Source organism: Eulemur rufifrons, chromosome 10 (genome assembly GCF_041146395.1).
Source record: "Eulemur rufifrons isolate Redbay chromosome 10, OSU_ERuf_1, whole genome shotgun sequence".
In the NCBI taxonomy this organism is placed as follows: Eukaryota; Metazoa; Chordata; class Mammalia; order Primates; family Lemuridae; genus Eulemur; species Eulemur rufifrons.
This window is the reverse complement of record NC_090992.1, coordinates 22,705,523-22,723,448: the sequence shown is the minus strand read 5'-3', so window position 1 is coordinate 22,723,448 and position 17,926 is coordinate 22,705,523. Positions and strand designations below refer to the sequence as shown.

General features: G+C 36.7%; 1 protein-coding gene across 1 annotated transcript; it reads left to right on the top strand.

Moving 5' to 3' along the window:
- Window positions 1-976: 976 nt before the first annotated feature.
- Window positions 977-15,882, top strand: GABRA6 (gamma-aminobutyric acid type A receptor subunit alpha6). Its single transcript, XM_069484256.1, has 9 exons — window positions 977-1,014; window positions 1,217-1,335; window positions 1,966-2,033; window positions 3,984-4,204; window positions 4,289-4,371; window positions 4,680-4,823; window positions 5,238-5,390; window positions 6,690-6,949; window positions 15,607-15,882. Exons 1-9 carry the CDS (start codon window positions 977-979, stop codon window positions 15,880-15,882), a joined length of 1,362 nt encoding a protein of 453 aa, XP_069340357.1.
- Window positions 15,883-17,926: the final 2,044 nt, after the last annotated feature.

Sequence of the window (17,926 nt, the reverse complement as noted above, 5' to 3'; positions counted from 1 at the left end):
ACTGGGTATAGAATGCTATTTCTTGGATGCGGACATTTTGCTTTGGACCTATGACAAGCCTAGTAAAATAGCCCAGTGACATCACCATTAACCATGTCTATGGATTCTTTATTCTTGCAGTGTTTCTGTGTAGGGAACCTTATCCTACCATTTCTCCGACATTGTCTCCTATAGATAACATTCAAAAAACTGACCAGCTTTCTAAAGATAGTGGTAGAACCTATTTCTGTCTTAGCTTGAAATGACATACCTTTGACAGAAAGGATCAGCAAAGTACTTAAAAAAATACTCGCTTAATAGCAAGACGGCCAGGAGTTGTTCCATCATGTCACCAGGGCTAGTAAATAAGTAGTGAGGGAAAAATTTTAAATCCAGAGGAAAGGTGTGTCCAAAGCTGATAAAGCTTATGAAAATCAGAAAGACAACCCGAGAGGGTTTCAATATTGTTAGACTTTTTGAGACAGTAAGAGCTGTGTAGGAATCCTTCTGTGAACCATAGAAATAATAAATGCTGAGCCCATTGGAACATAATCTCAATCAGCAAGATGCCACTGCTTTCCAAATTTCCTCACAGGGGCCTGCTAATTCCATGCCAAAACGAGCAGTGGATTTCTTCCTTCTAATCTCGCCTAATGCCTTATTTGATTATTGTCACTGCTCTCCGACCATGCACTGTCCCTTCAGACTCTCATTTCCCAACTGAGTCATTCAGAGGAGGCTGGTGTCTGCAGGACGTAGTCTAAGACCATAAACTACCTCGTTCCAAGTGAAAAGACAAAAACAAGAAAGAAGAGAGCCAGGGGACCCTTCAAAGTTTTCTGGCAACTTCTGTATCTGTTGGATTACTGATTGGAAGCAAACAAGGAACAGGAATATGAGGGGTCTGGAGGATTTCTCTAGTTGATCAGCAAAGGAGGGCTAGTTGGAGGAGAGAAACCAGGAGAAGGGTGAACGGGGCATTTCAGTGCACCCTAGCATGGCATCGCCTCTGCCCTGGCTGTACATTATTCTATGGTGAGTAAGATTTTTTCCCCTGATTTTTCTTTTTAGTTCAGAGGAAAAGGAAAATATACACTTATGGGGTGACTTCTATATCAAATCTTGGAAGAAGCCAGGGCTGGTGTATCATGTATTTGTGGTGGAGTAGACTAGGGTAGATTAGACAAAACATCTTCTCTGAGGCTGAAAATGAGGATCGTTGACTTTCTACTTACAGGCTGGAAAATGCCTTAGGGAAACTGGAAGATGAAGGCAACTTCTACTCAGAAAACATCAGTCGGATCCTGGACAACTTGCTCGAGGGCTATGACAATCGGCTGCGGCCAGGATTTGGAGGTAAGAAGCTACATTTTTGCTATATCAAATACCTTTGGTCTCATTCCCACCTTGACTACCCTTCCAAGACCCAGAGGAGTCAGAAAGGAGGTGGTATGTCAGAGTGGTAAGGGGCAGAGGTACTGCAGAGAGGTTGTGTTTGTTCCCATTCAGCCTCTGCCTCTTCCTCAGTTAATGACCTTATGCAAGTTACTTGGACTCTCTAAGCCTCAGTATGCTCAACTGTAGTGTGGGTGTATGATCAATACTTGCCTCATAGAGTTGTGTGAGTGTAGAATGATATTCTCCATGAAAAACAATTTTCTTAACATTTACCCATGAAAGCTGTTAGTATACATTAGTTATTATCATTTTTTATTGGAACTAATCTAGTTTTCTTTTATTCCTTAATGTTCCCCCAGTTTGACTAGAATGAATTAAAAAGAAAGCAACTGATGTAATTTCTTAGAGTTGAAAGACCTGAGGACTCCCACTGCTGGAGTGTGATAGGAGTGTAATAGGAGTGTAATAGTTGCAGAGTCTGGCCATGAGAAGGGATTTTATGGTAGAGTCACTAAGTTCAGTCACTAAGTTTTCAGTCCACTTAACATTCCTGGTGATAATTGCCCCATCCCTCTGGGCTAATTTCAGGTGCTGTCACTGAAGTCAAAACAGACATTTATGTGACCAGTTTTGGGCCTGTGTCAGATGTGGAGATGGTGAGTGAGCTCTGAGTGAGCTGGGCATTTTTACTTAGGGGAGCAGAGTGGAGTCCCAGAACTCATGACAATTGGCACTGCCAACAAGCTTGGCTGCAGATTCCCGATGGAATATGTGTGTCCCTGCTGAGCGGGCATGGCCATTAGAGTAGATTACTGGTTTAATGTTCACGTTTCACTAAGGGCTCTGCTTGAACATTTTAAGCTTAGAGACTTTTTAAGATTATATTCTCTCTTCCACCCATATATTATGCACTGATTCTTCCCTTCAAAGAGAAGATTTTCCCTTTGTGAAGTCCTAGTAAATTTTTTGGAGGAGGACAAAAACACAAAGATCCTATGCCATATAAGAGCATATTAATGATATCTATGAAATTTAAAACATAGCTGCCTTTTGTAGCAACATAATGATAAGCATATTTTATTAAACCAATAAAGGGAGTCATTTGGAAAGGCTAATGCATTCTACCTTTTACATTGCGAATGGACCAGTAGGTGTTCTGGGGACTCTGTTCCAGGTACAGATGGCTGTAGGATTCGTAAGAATGTATTTATAGCAAGTGGCAATGAAAACCTGAACTAGTTTTCTAGAACAAAGTGTATCATGGTATTCTTTCCCAGTTCTCAGGTAGCATTTCCATCTGAAACTAAAACATAAATACTAATGCTGAAATAAACATAACTGTCTTTAAAGAAATGCATCATTAGATTTTGTTAAGAAAATGCAATTCTGGATAAACAGTTATTGGAGACTTTTTCACCTTCTGCTTTATGAGTTGACAAGAGAAGAAGAAAAAAAAAGAAGGCTGATAGAAAGAAAGGAAAAAGGCAGGAGTAGAGGAGGAAGAGAAAAAAAGAGAAGAGAAGGGAAGGAAGAAAGAAAACAAGGAAGAAGGGGAAGGACAGAGGAAATGTTTTATTCCAGAGATAAATATCTTAAGACTTAAGGGAAAAGCAGAGTCAGCATTATTCAGAATCCTGAATTATTTTGGTGTCATATTTTTCATTTGAGTACTGAGTCACTTCAAGCATAAACAACCACTTACCATTTTCTACTATATTATTGAAATCTGGATATACTTGGAATATATCTTATGCCTGTGTTTCTTTTTAAAGTTCATTTGCACAATAGATCCCTACTGTAGCATGGATCATTACTGTATACATATATTGCATGCCAAATTATATTTTAAAATATAATCACTATTTGTAGTAATAAGTCTCATAAAGGAATTTATAAAGCAGGCAAAGCAATTTTTTTCAACACTTTGACATAATTACAAGTTGTTATTTGTCATTCAATTTTGCAATAGTCCTTATCATAATTCTTAAATATTTTAATGGTATGTCATAAAAGCCACAAATTAAAACTGATAATTTTGATTATGTATAGTTAAATGATAGCTCTCTTTAGAATAATCATGGTAACATTTGTTTTTATGTTCCCTGAGAGCAATACAAAATAAATATGATTTGCAGCCATAGTGTGTTTATCAAGTAAAGTTTATCTGTCTGTGGAACTTTGTACTAAATGGTATTGTGAGGCTCTGAGATTTCTTTCAGGGTGAATGAGGTGCAGAGAGGAATGGCTAGACTAGCTGATAGTAGGAAGGCCAGCACAAAGCCTGGACTAAGTATTTGCATCTATTTTTCTTCTAAATTAAGGAAGGGTATTTTGGTAGCTGGAGAGATGGATGACTGGATAGATAAAGAGGAAGAATGGTGAGGAGAGTGGAGGTGGAAGAGAGAGAATTATGCAACACAGCACTAAATTTTATAATACAAAGTTTCTGAGTTCAAGAAAGCTAATAATTCATGAAAATTGTACTGAGAAGTTATTGCCATAAAAAGTTGCTTTATAGCTTAAGGTTTGGGATCAGGTATATATAAGCTAGTGAGTAAACTATTCTTAACAAACACAGCCTGCGTGAATATTTTATTTTCCCTTAGGAGTATACAATGGACGTTTTCTTCCGTCAGACTTGGACTGATGAGAGGCTGAAGTTTGGGGGGCCAGCCGAGATTCTGAGTTTGAATAACCTGATGGTCAGTAAAATCTGGACCCCGGACACATTTTTCAGGAATGGCAAGAAGTCAATTGCTCACAACATGACGACCCCTAATAAACTCTTCAGAATAATGCAGAATGGAACCATTTTATACACCATGAGGTGAGGTTTCTCCAGTTGTGTTTTCTCTGCCTAAATGATACATCCATCATACTAACTCAGAACCATTTATTTCGATGTCCCTAGGCTTACCATCAATGCTGACTGTCCCATGAGGTTGGTTAACTTTCCTATGGATGGGCATGCTTGTCCACTCAAGTTTGGGAGTTGTAAGTTACCAAAACCTTCTGAGAGTCAAATAATGCATTTAAACTACGTAATTATTTTGTTTTAGTCAGAGACTAGAAAACAAGAAAGAAATATTACCATGACACTTTCAGTGTGGTCGAGAAATATACTTAATCATATCTGTCAATCTCATAAATAGAGGTTTTAGTCACTGAGATTAAAGAAAAACATTAAAGAAAATTTTTTTGTTTCCTTTTTATATAAACGATACTTATTTTGAAGGAAACAAAAAAGACAACTACCATCTAGTCAGATTTACTGCTATGTTTAATTTGTTTCAAAAATTTAGATGCTTACCCCAAAAGTGAAATCATATATACATGGAAAAAAGGACCACTTTACTCAGTAGAAGTCCCAGAAGAATCTTCAAGCCTCCTCCAGTATGATCTGATTGGACAAACAGTATCTAGTGAGACGATTAAATCTAACACAGGTAAGAATTTGATCAATGCGTGCATGTCACCCTTCAAAGTGACCCCGGTGCACATTTTCAAAACATTTATTTCTTTTTCCTTCACGTAAGCCATTCTCAGCTAAGCATGCTGTTTTGAAGTGATGAGTAGCTTCCTTTCAAATTGATTTCACAACCAGGTGCATATAAAGATTTGTATATTCCTGAAATGGGGAGTTTTATATGTATTTGACAGAACCCCACTGAAAACAATGAACTGGTGTGTTTCTTTGCTCTATCACCTGCTGATCAAGTAGCTTTTTCATACATTGAAATACGCCTTTGCTTATTTTCTTCCACTCCATGCTAATTTAAAATCTTCAAGATTTATATTCAACTGCGTTCTTTTTGCAGACCGTCAGCAATAATAATACTGATGTACGTGTCTTCCAACAGGTGAATATGTAATAATGACAGTTTATTTCCACTTGCAAAGGAAGATGGGCTACTTCATGATACAGATATATACTCCGTGCATTATGACAGTCATTCTCTCCCAGGTGTCTTTCTGGATTAATAAGGAGTCTGTGCCGGCAAGAACTGTCTTTGGTATGCCTCACACTTGTGCTCCACTTCCATTCATCCTTCATCTCTCATTGCTTGTGTATTTTGGGTGAATAGTCACACTGGTGCACTTTTCCAATCCACGCAGGAAATAGACTCGTGTCTCACTCAGACATATGTATCATGTAAAATGACCCTCATCTTATTGCAAGTTGTGTGGAGAATCAACAAAAAATTTGTTTCAGCAGGAATTTTGGCTGGTTTCCTATGGCTTTCATGTGCCTCATTTAGCAGTGTTTTATCTTGATTTGCTTTTTCATAACTGAAGAAAAGCAGAAAGGTTAAAACTGACAGGTAAATCCATGAAAGCAAAAGGCTAAGATATTGAATCCATTAATCCATAAATTGTATCTCACTTTTATTAGATTGAACCATATAAAATTGTCATTTTTGCAGGTCTAAATGTAGTTAAATATCACCAATTTCCTATGTTTCAACCTAAATATTTATTTCCACTTCTGATGTATAGAATAACTACTAGCTTTGATGGAGCAAAATGAAACAATAAAAAGAGTTATAACTTCAAATGTTATCAGTAAGTAACTAAGTCCAGTTTTTTCTGGGTTCTCATGATTATAAATTTAGTAGTCTACAGGGAGGGAAGACTTGAGTTGAACTGAAATCTCAGGTGAATCTTAATTTTTAAAATCTATTATACTAAATAGATCTCTTTTTGCAAATTGTAAAAGAATGTCTACATAATGATATTGACCATCCATGTTACACATCCCCTAATTCTATAAATTCCCCAAGTCTTAGTTCAAGAAGGAAAATTGCTACTAGATGAATGATACAATTTATTTTATTATGAGTAAATATTTTACCTTAAAACCAGGCTAGAAATAAAAAAAAATGAGTAACCTAATTTCATGCTAATATTCATATCAGATAGAATTCATAACTATGATGAAAGATGTTATTAACTAGTAAAATTGACCAGAAATTCAAGCTAATTTTGTTTTACTTAAGTGATAATATTTCATTATAAGTTTTCTTGAGCACTAAACAACTAGAACTATTTATGACTTAAATTTTACAATAGTTGAACAACTTCAGTTCAGCAAATATTTTTTGAGCAACTGTAATATAAAAGGTCACTGCACTAAGTATCAAAGTGCACAAAAATGATAATACCTATAATTATGAGCAATTATAATACAATAAAATAACAATAATTATTTAACATTGTTAAGGTGTTTCCTTCTCTCTACCAATATGTTTTCATCTGATCTTGTTATAGCATTACCAGTGCTTACATGCATTTCCTATTCTTTTCCACCGCAGGGATCACCACTGTTCTAACCATGACCACTTTGAGCATCAGTGCCCGGCACTCCCTGCCAAAAGTGTCATACGCAACCGCCATGGATTGGTTCATAGCTGTTTGCTTTGCTTTCGTCTTCTCTGCTCTTATTGAGTTCGCAGCTGTCAACTACTTCACCAATCTTCAGACACAAAGGGCCAAAAAGAAGGCACAGATTGCAGCCTCAGCCCCAGTGATGATATCGAAAGCGACTGAACCCTTGGAAGCTGAGATTGTTTTGGTAATTGTTTACTTTTTCTCATGTTGCCCACCATAGGAAAAAGCAGCCCCAACAGTGATCACAAACAACTACAGAGTCTAAAAGTGATGTTAGTTGAGTACAAGTTACATAACTCTAGTTCCAACAGCAAGGCCAGTTTCTCTTCCAACTTTACAGAAAAAAGCTAAGGAACAATCTTTCATTTATCTTTGCTCTAAACTTTTGGTATTCTTCTTTCATCATCCTCACTTGTACTGGCAGACTCCAGGCTCTCAGAGGAGACTAGAAAATTCTTCTTAGCCTTTAGATGTTTCCTTTGAACAGGATCACTTATACCAACTAAGGAGAATAAAGTAAAAAAAAAAAAAAAAAAATTTTTTCCTAATGAGGCTTCACAGTCTGAAAGAAAGAAACAGCGAAAGAGGGACTTCTATGGAATGGACCATTTTTGCTAGAAATCTGCTTGCTGCTTTATTTCATGAGGGCAAGGTTTCTGTGGATAGTGAATAATAGGGTCTCTGAATTCCGAGTCATAACCCAAGTATTTGATTCATATTAAAACATTCTTATATTCACATTTATATATTAAATATATGTATATCAATGAGTTCATATTCAGTGGTTTATATTCGGTGAGAAATACAAATTTATGTTGAATTTTCTGTGGCTTATCTCTGGTCCCGAAGTTTTTTGTATAAAAAACAAACGGGATCATTAATAATTCAAGGGCCATAATTGTGCCCCCAAATTTCAATTTCATGTAATAATAAATTCTAACAACAGTTAAACTGAACATACTTTTAAAAAATGGATTACAAAACTCATTGATAGCATACAATTTTATTTTAATACAAACTTTAAATAGTAACTCTTAGAAAAGAGAATTTTGCTCTGTAAAGTCGAGTAATACAGATACTTTGAACTGGAAATTCCTCTATAATTGATCAATTCTAGTAAACATTTTCAAATTTCAAGACCACTTGCAGCCCAGTAATCCTCAGTTTAACTTCATGATAAAAATTATAAAGCTTTGTGTGTTTCATTTCTCCAAACTGAGGCATTTATTGGCTAAAAAGGTGATCATTTTCTTTTGAAATTTTTCTCTTTGAAAAACTAAGAAACTTGTTTGAGAATTTACATTTTCTGCAAGAAATAAGAAGCCATTCTCAAAATAAGTGGCAATATGGAATTTAAAGGTTTTAAAAAATTTCCCTCATTTAAAAAAAAAAGAAAAAGTTTGCCATCCAGTGGTCCAGCCTAATTATGTTCTTTTACAAGTGGGAAAATGGAGTTCAAGAGGGAAAATATTAGTTACTAACTGGTAGGAAAACTGGGAATTGATTCAAGAACTCCTGATTTCCACAACATTACAGAGGCTGAACCCACCCCCAGCCCCAAAATTCCCTAAAGACTAAAATATATCAGGGTGCATATCACTGGAAAATACATTTTGAAAATGTAGGTAATTCCCAAAATTCTTCCTTTGATTTAATGATGTTTTCTTCATATATATGTGGTTTGAAAGGTCACCAAAATATAAATCTTGTAACGAAAATATGCTAGTTTGCAGGCTTAGTCCAAAACATTTGAAAACCATTTTTTGAGGCGAGATAAATTCCAAATGTTTTTGGGAATCTTTTTGTGATTGTAAAAATAAGTGATTCTGTTATAAGCTGTCTGTATGTATATATTAATAAGTATATAATATATGTATTATCCAAAGGTCATATATTATCTTAACATAGATCTACAAATGAGGAAAATTTGTTTATTGGAATTCAGTTTACCAGTACTTATTATTTGAGAAATATAGTAAAAATGAAGAATGGAATCTGTTAAGAACAGGGTAAAAATATAACTAGAATGATTTTGAATATGCTCATTTGATAGATATTGAAATAAAAAGAAAGACCAAGTTATTTGTTTCAACTCTTTGGAAATACATAGTACTGAGAGGATTACGATTGCAAATCCTTAGAGAAAATGTAGAGTAATCATCCCCTCAGGCTATTATTTTAAAGGAATAATTTATTAATAAGATGGAATTTAAGATCTCAGGTCTTCATATAAACTATCTCCTACAATCCCAAAATAGTAACGTATAAGTAAGTCCTTTGGGAAGCTGGATAAAAAATTGCATTTAAATCATCTCCAAGTACTTTTTTCTTACAAGTTAATTTTTTTTCCCTTATGAAAGAATATATTTCTGAACTTGGCTTTATTTAAAATATTTTAAAGCAATAAATAGGAAAATTTTGCTTCTAAAAGGGTAAAGTGTCAAAATAAAAATAAAAACAAAAATAACCAAATCAAACAATATAAACCTTGCAAGTATCAAAAATAATTATAGGAGATTACATAGAACATTTACATCTTATTTGTTCATGTCAAAACTTGGCAACTCGTCTTACATAAAGTAGAGGAACAAACATAAATTACACATTTGCAATTTATACTACACAATGGTATATTATGATTGCAAGACATTTTCTTTCAAATACCATGACATTTAAAAATACCTATTCAGTTGTAATCAAAACAACATTATTTGAATAAGTCAGATACTGAAGTCGGAAACTAATGTGGTAAACTTGAAATAAAATTCAGTGCTTGCATATTTTATGTGATTCTAAGTTGTATATTTTAATATGCTCATTGTTTTTCATAGGAAACTACTTAGAATGGATGTGGGTAAAAGTTTATGACTTTATCTCTTTGATTTTGACCTTGGAATTTAATATAATAATGACAAGGAAACTCAGGCATTTAAAAGTTAGGATTCAAATCCGAAGAGACACCTTAAAGCTAAATCCTCAGAAGTGCTCTATAGACTAATTATCTTTCTGTTTTTAAGGCCTTTGGAATTGGAGATTTATTTTTTTTTTAGGTTTGAAAAGAAATTGTCATCAGTTTCTTTCCTGTTGTCTTATCATTTTTACCTTGTATGCTACCTTAACATTAGACAGTTATTCCTGGCTTCATGGTTTCAGAGCATATTATGTCTCTGGGATATACCTATGTCTACACCACACATAAGACCAGTTTGGTCCTTGACCTCTTTTTGCATGTTTTGCTGGTTTCCTTGTCATTTTAAAGGTCTAAGCCCTCATCGCTATGTTGCTGAGAATGAATCTCCCACTCACTCCATCTGTACTTCCTTTGGGTATTGTCATTACTCCCAGTGTGGCTTCTCTTCTTCACAGGGGTGTGATGCTTTTTGTAAACGATGGACACACAAAACTGACCAAAATTTCATTAGTCAGGACAATAACTGTATTTATACTGATTACATTGTTCATTTGTTTTCTTTTTTCTGTTCATCTGGCATGCATTGAGTACTTACTTATTCATTGAATTATTCATACCGTAAGTATTTGATAAGTGCTTTTATGTGCCAGGCTCTTGTAGAAGGCTAAGATTATACTAGTGAGTGATGTCCAGAGGGTCCCTTCCCTCATGGAGCTTCTTGTCCAGCAAGGAAGAGAAACAAATCAATGAGCTTTAACAAAACGCTGTGGAAAAGGCTGTGGTTGGAGACAAATAGTACATGCAAGATTGTGTAACTCAGTCTGGAGGGGTCTTCACTTCTAAAGGAGTGATGTCTATGCTGAGAACAGAAGGATGAGCCTGGCCTTGTGCTTGAAGCACTGGGCTGGTTGCTGGAAACGTGAGCTTAGAGAGGGAAACAAGGTATACGTCCCTCCTGTCCTCCTCTTCAATGTAGAGATGTGTACTGGGGCGTCACCACGCTGCCCTTGCCTATAGAGAGATTTGAAGGATGGGATACTGAAAGCCTTACCTTACCAGTTCCAAATATTGCAAAGATTTTTTTGAGTTTTGTCATTACTTCCTAGAATTAAGTGTTAAATTAAGACCGTTACAGACTCCAAGCTCTAGAAATATCCTGGTGTTCTTTCTTCATGGTTGTGCCATTGTATGATTTATGGGGAACCTGGGGTGTAGGTGGTTAACTTTTTCCCCAGACCTTCTATTAAATTTCTGTGCCATACTTCATTCTGAACCCTCCAAACATTCTAATATGGTTTCCAGACGCGTCTCCTAGCACCGTGGACCAACTAGATTGTTGCCAATAAGCTGCTTCTCTGTAGAAATTCTAGTTTTGTCTCTGTTCTCAAATCTACCAATGATAACATAAATGCAAGAAAATTCAAAGGAGTTCTAATTTTCCCCATAATGATTATGATGGTATTGAAAAATATCAAAAACTAAATATTTTTAACATTTTTTTTCTCATTTTTTTGGTGCCCCTATTTTCTGGTTCTAAAACTAGGTGCTTTGTTTAGCCCTTCACTAGGGCAGCTCTGGTTCAAATATATCTAATGAGAGATAATCTACTGCCTCTTCCTTTAAAAAATATTAGACTCACTGAATGATGTATCAAAATGATCTAAATACGTCCCAAGTGCCTTATCCCTATATCAAATAATTGATTGTCATAAAGTCCAGTTTGACTCAAAGAACCTTTGCAATATGGCATTACTTAAAACAAAGCAGGGCTCTATAAATACCTAAAGCAGGATGGCACTCAGCAGCAGGGAGCCCTGGAAAAATTCAAAACCACAGGTGTTCCACTCAAAACAGTGACAGCCCCAAGCTGAGCCCTCATCTGGACTCTGATAAAAGCCTATTTTATCATCAGCTGAAGCTGCTAGGCTTACAATAGAGCAGGCGGGACCAAGGCAAACCTGTAGCTTGAATGGCTCGCAAAATTGGCTTTCTTCACATATCAGAAATTCAATGTGCTCCTTCTAAATTGACGTCCAGTCTCCTTGTGCCACCAGTTCATGATTATTCAACAGCGATGATCCAGTGTGGGGTAGCCAGGTCTCTTGCATGTCCTTTAGCCTATCATATTTGCTGACTGCTAGAAATCCCTCCTCCCCGCTGGCCACTGCTGGGCAGTGGAATGGTTGTAACTCTAACCTAGTGATTCTCAATGGGGGCCATTTAACCCTGAAAGACATTTGGCAATGTCTGGAGATATTTTTGATTGTTAAAACTTGAGGTTGGGCGTGCTAGCGGCATCTTGTTGGTAGAGCCCAGGGATGCTACTCAGTGTCCCAAGAGGCACAGGACAGTCATTCACAACAAAGAATTATCCAACCCCAAATGTCGGTAATTCTGAGCTTGAGAAACTGTGCCCTAAACAATAAAGTTGATGGGGAAAATAGCATAATAACTGTTAAGAGTGTGATCTTTGGCATCAGAGAGGGATTGAATCCAAGGCCTGACACTTACCACCTGTGTGTTTCTTGCTTAAGCTTTCATTTGCTGTCCTCTAAAATGAAAATAATAACATGACATTATAGATTTTTTCGATGGGTAGGTGAAATAATGCCTGCATATTGTTTTGTAGTGCTCGTCAACAGTAAGCATTTAGAAATGGTACTTGTAATGTAATATATTAGTAATATAAAATACTATATCAAAGTGCAATGTAACATAATCATAAAACTTTTTGTCCCCCTCTCTTTGCCTGCCTCTTCCACCAAATCTTGGAAATTATTTAGCTTTTCTTTCATTTGTTGTGTCAGCATGTGTTTATTAAGCATATACTATGTTCTATGCACTTGCTAGGCACTGTGGAGCACTTGCACATGAGAATAATGTGCCCTCTGCCATTAGGGAGCTTTCATTCCAGGAAAGGAGATAAGTCACAACAGAAATAATTATACCTACAAGAGAGAACATAACAGAGACAAGAGTTATACTAGCTAAGTAGGCAGAAAAGTGGATGAGGGCTGGGATAATCATTGATGTTAGGAGGTACATGAATTTGGTATCAAAAGATGTGAAGGAAAGATAAAGAGAGGGTGGCAAGTGGATGTTATTCCAGGCAACGAAGAAATAAAGTAAACGTAGGTGAGAGGTGAGAATGGAAGCAGACATATGCTGCAAATAGTTGAAAAATACAGTAAGAGCTAAGATTTGCTGAGCAAATAAATATATGTATATATGTGTGTATGTCTCTCTATATTATGTATTATCTCAAATTCTTTAAAAAACAGGAAAACATTTATGAGGTAAGTCATAGTTGTCGCTACCTTGAAAGACAGTCACTCGAAACTTAGGGAGAATTAGAATCTGTGAGACCTACGTCTGTGTCACAGAATCTATGTCTATGTCAAGCAAATAGTAGGTATGGAATTGTTAGCTAGGGATTGCTGACTCTCCTATACTCTTTAACTCCTGGGAAACCCTCCATAGAGATTGTTTTGGTAAATAGATAAGGAAAAGGGAAATCCTATTGTAAGAGTCTTTAACTCTAGGCTAATGTCATTTTACTTAAATTTTTCGTGGATTTTTGGTTCTGAATGGTATCTCTTAACTCTGGACACTGGTTATTTGACAATACTGATTTTGTGATAATGTGAAAGTGCTCAGAGATGCACAAATATCTTTCCTCCACACATTTCTAAAGAAAAGGTTGAGAATAAGCAATGCCTTTCATTTTTATGATACTTTATGTTTTACAGTCACTTTTTGTCCCAATGAACTAGGCATGTCTGTCCTCCTTCTGCCTCAAATAGAAAGAAAAAACAGGTTTCATACAGGTAATGCATGCTATTAAAAGGCAAGATGCATCTAGAAAGAAAATCTACTCTGGAGGCTTGCCTTCCTTCTACTCCACCATGATCCTTAGAAGTTTTACTAGAGGGAAGTATTTTAGTGCTCCATATATGTGGGAGGAGAATGATTCTCTTTGGAGGATAAAACTGTGACACGTTTGACTCTTTCAGGTAGAGAATGTTTTAATAACATTCTGTGGATGAAAATTCAAATTAGAATCTAAGAAACATGATAGCATACTGTTGAAAGTCAGTGCTTTGTTTATTCTGTTAGAGAGGCAGCAAGCATTGAGACCAAGGTACTGTTACTCTGGTCCTATCCATGCATAGCCTGGTGACCCTGGGCACAGTAGTCCTCAGCTGTCATCTATTTTTAATAGAAAGTGTCACTTACTTCCTCTCTAAGATCAGCATACTAGGCCCTCTAATATTTTAAACAGTGTTCTATCTCCAAAACCTATGAATTATTTAATTCTGTCCACAGTGCCTACCACAGTTCCGGGCCAAGAGATAAGAAAGATATTCTTTGCTTGAAATTCACTATGGTTATGTCAAATCAGGCTTGACTATACTATTCATTTTTGTTTCTGGTGAAGAAAGAGATTTACCATAGCCCTTAAAAACACACTGAGCTTAAACTCTCTCTGATGACTATTATTATTTAGATAGTAATTTCTACAGCCAATCGAATAGCAAAACTCAGGAGGGGGATAAAGAAAGAAGTTCTTGGGGTTGTTGTTCCTGCAGTCCAAATGTCACCACATCGGCGGGTCATTTTGGTCCTGTGGCTCAACCGGCACAGGGGAGGCAGCTGTCGTATCCTGTTGCCGCAGGGTTGCTGGCTGAAGCCACAGGAGTTTGCCCACGTGAGTAACATACCCTGCCAGGCAGCAAAGTGGTAATTTTGCTGCCAGAGAGGAAACAAGGCCATTTTACAAGATCAGGGCTAATGTACAGCAAGTGTTTGAAGTGAGAGACCCAGCAAGGACAACCTGGCCCCAAGGAGAGTGATTGTTACAGGATGTGGACAGGAAAAGATAGAAATCAGAGGAAGGCCCCCTAGACTCCAGCAGCATGAAAGGAGTCTAAATCAAACAGAGTCAGAGTCTCTGAACCAGGCCCAACACTTTAGAGGAAAGATGAGAAAATGTTGGGATGAAACAAGCACTGAAATCGACCAGTGGAATTTATTGCTGCCACGGACAAGGCCGTTGCCATATCTGGATCCCAGGCTTCCTGCCTGTCAGTTAAGGTGCGAAACACCCCTTTTAAGACTAAAGTTGATTGTTGTAGGATTTCAGTGGAATGGAAAGTCTAATGATAGAAAAGAACACAATAATTCTGACATTAGTAAATGAATCATTTTTGGTGTCGTAAGATGCAGGGAGACCAGTGATGGAGTTCTGAATGGGAATTAGGAAGTTCTCAATATAGAACTCCTGGGCTCTTAAAAGGCAGGTATATTTCAAGGCATGAACATTCATCCTACTCAATTTAAGAATATTTATTCTTTGTCACTGGCCTTAGATATACATGGGCTATATATTTTTTTTTAATATCCCAGCTAGTTCAAACTTATGAGTGTGTGAAGATAAGAAGGTAGGCTGGGCATGGGTACAGAAGAGTGAGATCAGGGGACCAAGTTGTGATTTTCTTGTATTAACTAATTATCCACATATTCCCAATTGGAATCCACTCCCCTCCCCAACACACCATTGCCCACATGCATTGCCCTACACGCTTATGCATAACTGGGAGTGGCCATGCCTCTGCAACCTGGTGCATTCTTCCTAACGGTACAATGCTCAATACAGTTTCTGCACCATGGACCACGCTTGGCATCAATTGCTGATGTATTGAATTATAGGATGTTGAATGGCAGGGAGCAAATCAGTTCTTTTACCATGTGTTTTCACATTTTCTTTGGAAAAGAGGAACTATCAAATACTATTAAGAATTTCTGGACGTTTTACCTTAAATATTAATAGTAAATAGTCAATAAATGTTTGTCAATGGTGAAAAAATGAATGACTAAATAAATGATGTCTACTCTCTTACCTAGGCTGAATATTTGCCTTTTTCCCACAGCATCCTGATTCCAGATATCATCTGAAGAAAAGAATCACTTCTCTGACCTTGCCAGTAGTTCCATCCCCTGAGGCCAATAAAGTCCTGACTAGAGCGCCCGTCTTGCCACCAACACCTGCCACGCCGCCACCACTCCCGCCGGCCTTTGGAGCCACCAGTAAAATAGACCAGTATTCTCGAATTCTCTTCCCAGTTGCATTTGCAGGATTCAACCTGGTATACTGGGTAGTTTATCTTTCCAAAGACACAATGGAAGTGAGTAGCAGTGTTGAATAGCTTGCAGCCAGGACAACCTGTATTCTATAGGTTCTTATTTTCTGTATTTAAAAAAAAAAAATAGCATTGAGACTTGTGTAGATGCTTTTCAGAACATGAAATCAGAATTGGAAATTTGTAACACATAGCTCTGGGTAAGCATGTATGGGCCAAAAAGCAATAATGTTAACCCTCAAAATGGAGAGTTGAAGGTTGCTGAAAAATATGACTTTTCTGTACATTAGAGAAAATTTTTATGAGGATAAGATGGGTTCAAGATGAATTTGCCAACCTTTGCCCTTCATTGTTCAATATTTTTAATTGTCACTGTGAATAGCATTTATCACAAGGCAGATCAAATAAGAAATGCTGACACTTCCAAAGGTTGCCTTAAAATATGTTTATTTTGGTTTAGTTTCCAATAGAACAAAATATAAATACAGTCTAAATATTTATCAGTATGTTAATACAGCATGTTGGAGGCCTTTATGCTAGTAAAGTGACTTTCAGTGGCACTGTAAAGCCTACAATGAGCTTAGCCATTTGTTTTTAACCTCGCTGTGCTCCTTTACCTCAGTAAAATGTGCTGTTTGTATACATATAAATTATACATATCTCATAAATTATGTATGCATATGTACATAGCTTGGGTTGAACTAAAATATAATGTTGTTTCATCACTTTAAATTACCCTTTAAAGATAATATGTTTACCATAATTCCATGAAGTTGTAGAAAAAATTAGTGATCGTAAGGAAGCCTTGTATACTATGGTTCCCTTATATGTATGTATCTATGTAGCCTCGTATCACTATGGTTATCTCTCGTGTTTTCCACCGTTCTAAGTATAATGCTGAATAAAATCGCTCTAAACGTGGTTCTCTGGATCTGTTTCATGAAACTGATGAGAAGGGTCTGTTTAGGTATGGAGAAGTGACGTGGTTACCTCTCCTTCAATGTTAGTGCCTCTGGTGATTCTGTGAGCTGGAAGGAATGGGCCAACCGGGCTCGGTCACCTAGCTCTGAACAAACATTTGATTTTATAACATATTCGAATAGTCAATTATTCCTCTCCCTCCTGCTCAATCAACAATGAAAAATGAACAAGATGATCGTCTCCCTTTCCATTATTCCAATTTTTCCTGATGCTTACTCTCACATTGTCTCTGTCACACAGGAACTAGGAGGAGGAGAAAACACTCAGTGTGGTTTGGACAAAACCCTCATTAGATGCCCCTGGGCCTTAACCACCATGGAGATCACCTTGAGCCCTTAACCCAGAAAACAATATTTTGGTCTTACTATTCTTGCCTTTATCCAGAAAAATACAAAAACTGCTATAGCTAAACAACTTTGAATTTAATTGAAATAGCACTTTACTAAGGGTGGAGAGACTGCGGTCTCTATCCAACTTCCCTATTATTTAGCTCCTTAACCAAATATAGTGTTTGGGAGACTCCGTTCTATCCTCATCTACAGAATGAGAGAGCTGAATTAGACACCCTCTAAAGACTCTAACATTTTGAACAACTTATGTTTGTTTCATAACTGTTCTTTTCTATCTAAATGGAATCAGTGTAATTATACAGGCATACCCTAAATAATTATTAATAACTATCAGACAGTTGTCAATCATTTTATAGACTATGTCACATTTAATCTTCCCGACAAAACTGTAAAGTATATATTGCTATTATTTCCATTTAAAGATGAGAAAAACAAACCCCAGAGAAGATGACTAATTTTGTTTAAAACTAAGTAGCACTCAAGTGCTCTAGCTGAGAATCATACCCAGCAGTGTGAATCCATAGGTTGTTCACTGAACCATAAGCATACATGTCCTCATCCTAATACAATATGACTGCTTTCATCCTCTCTGGTATTCTCTCACCTTGTATTTCATTTTTTGTAATAATTTTCCTTGGGTTCTTACATTTTCCATGCCCCTCCTCAGCATGCATTCTACATCTCACTGCAAAGAACAACACTCTCAGTCAGTATTTATGCTTAGAGCTGAAACAGATAATTTAAACCAAGGGAAGTATTGCAGGCATTAGATTCCTCAT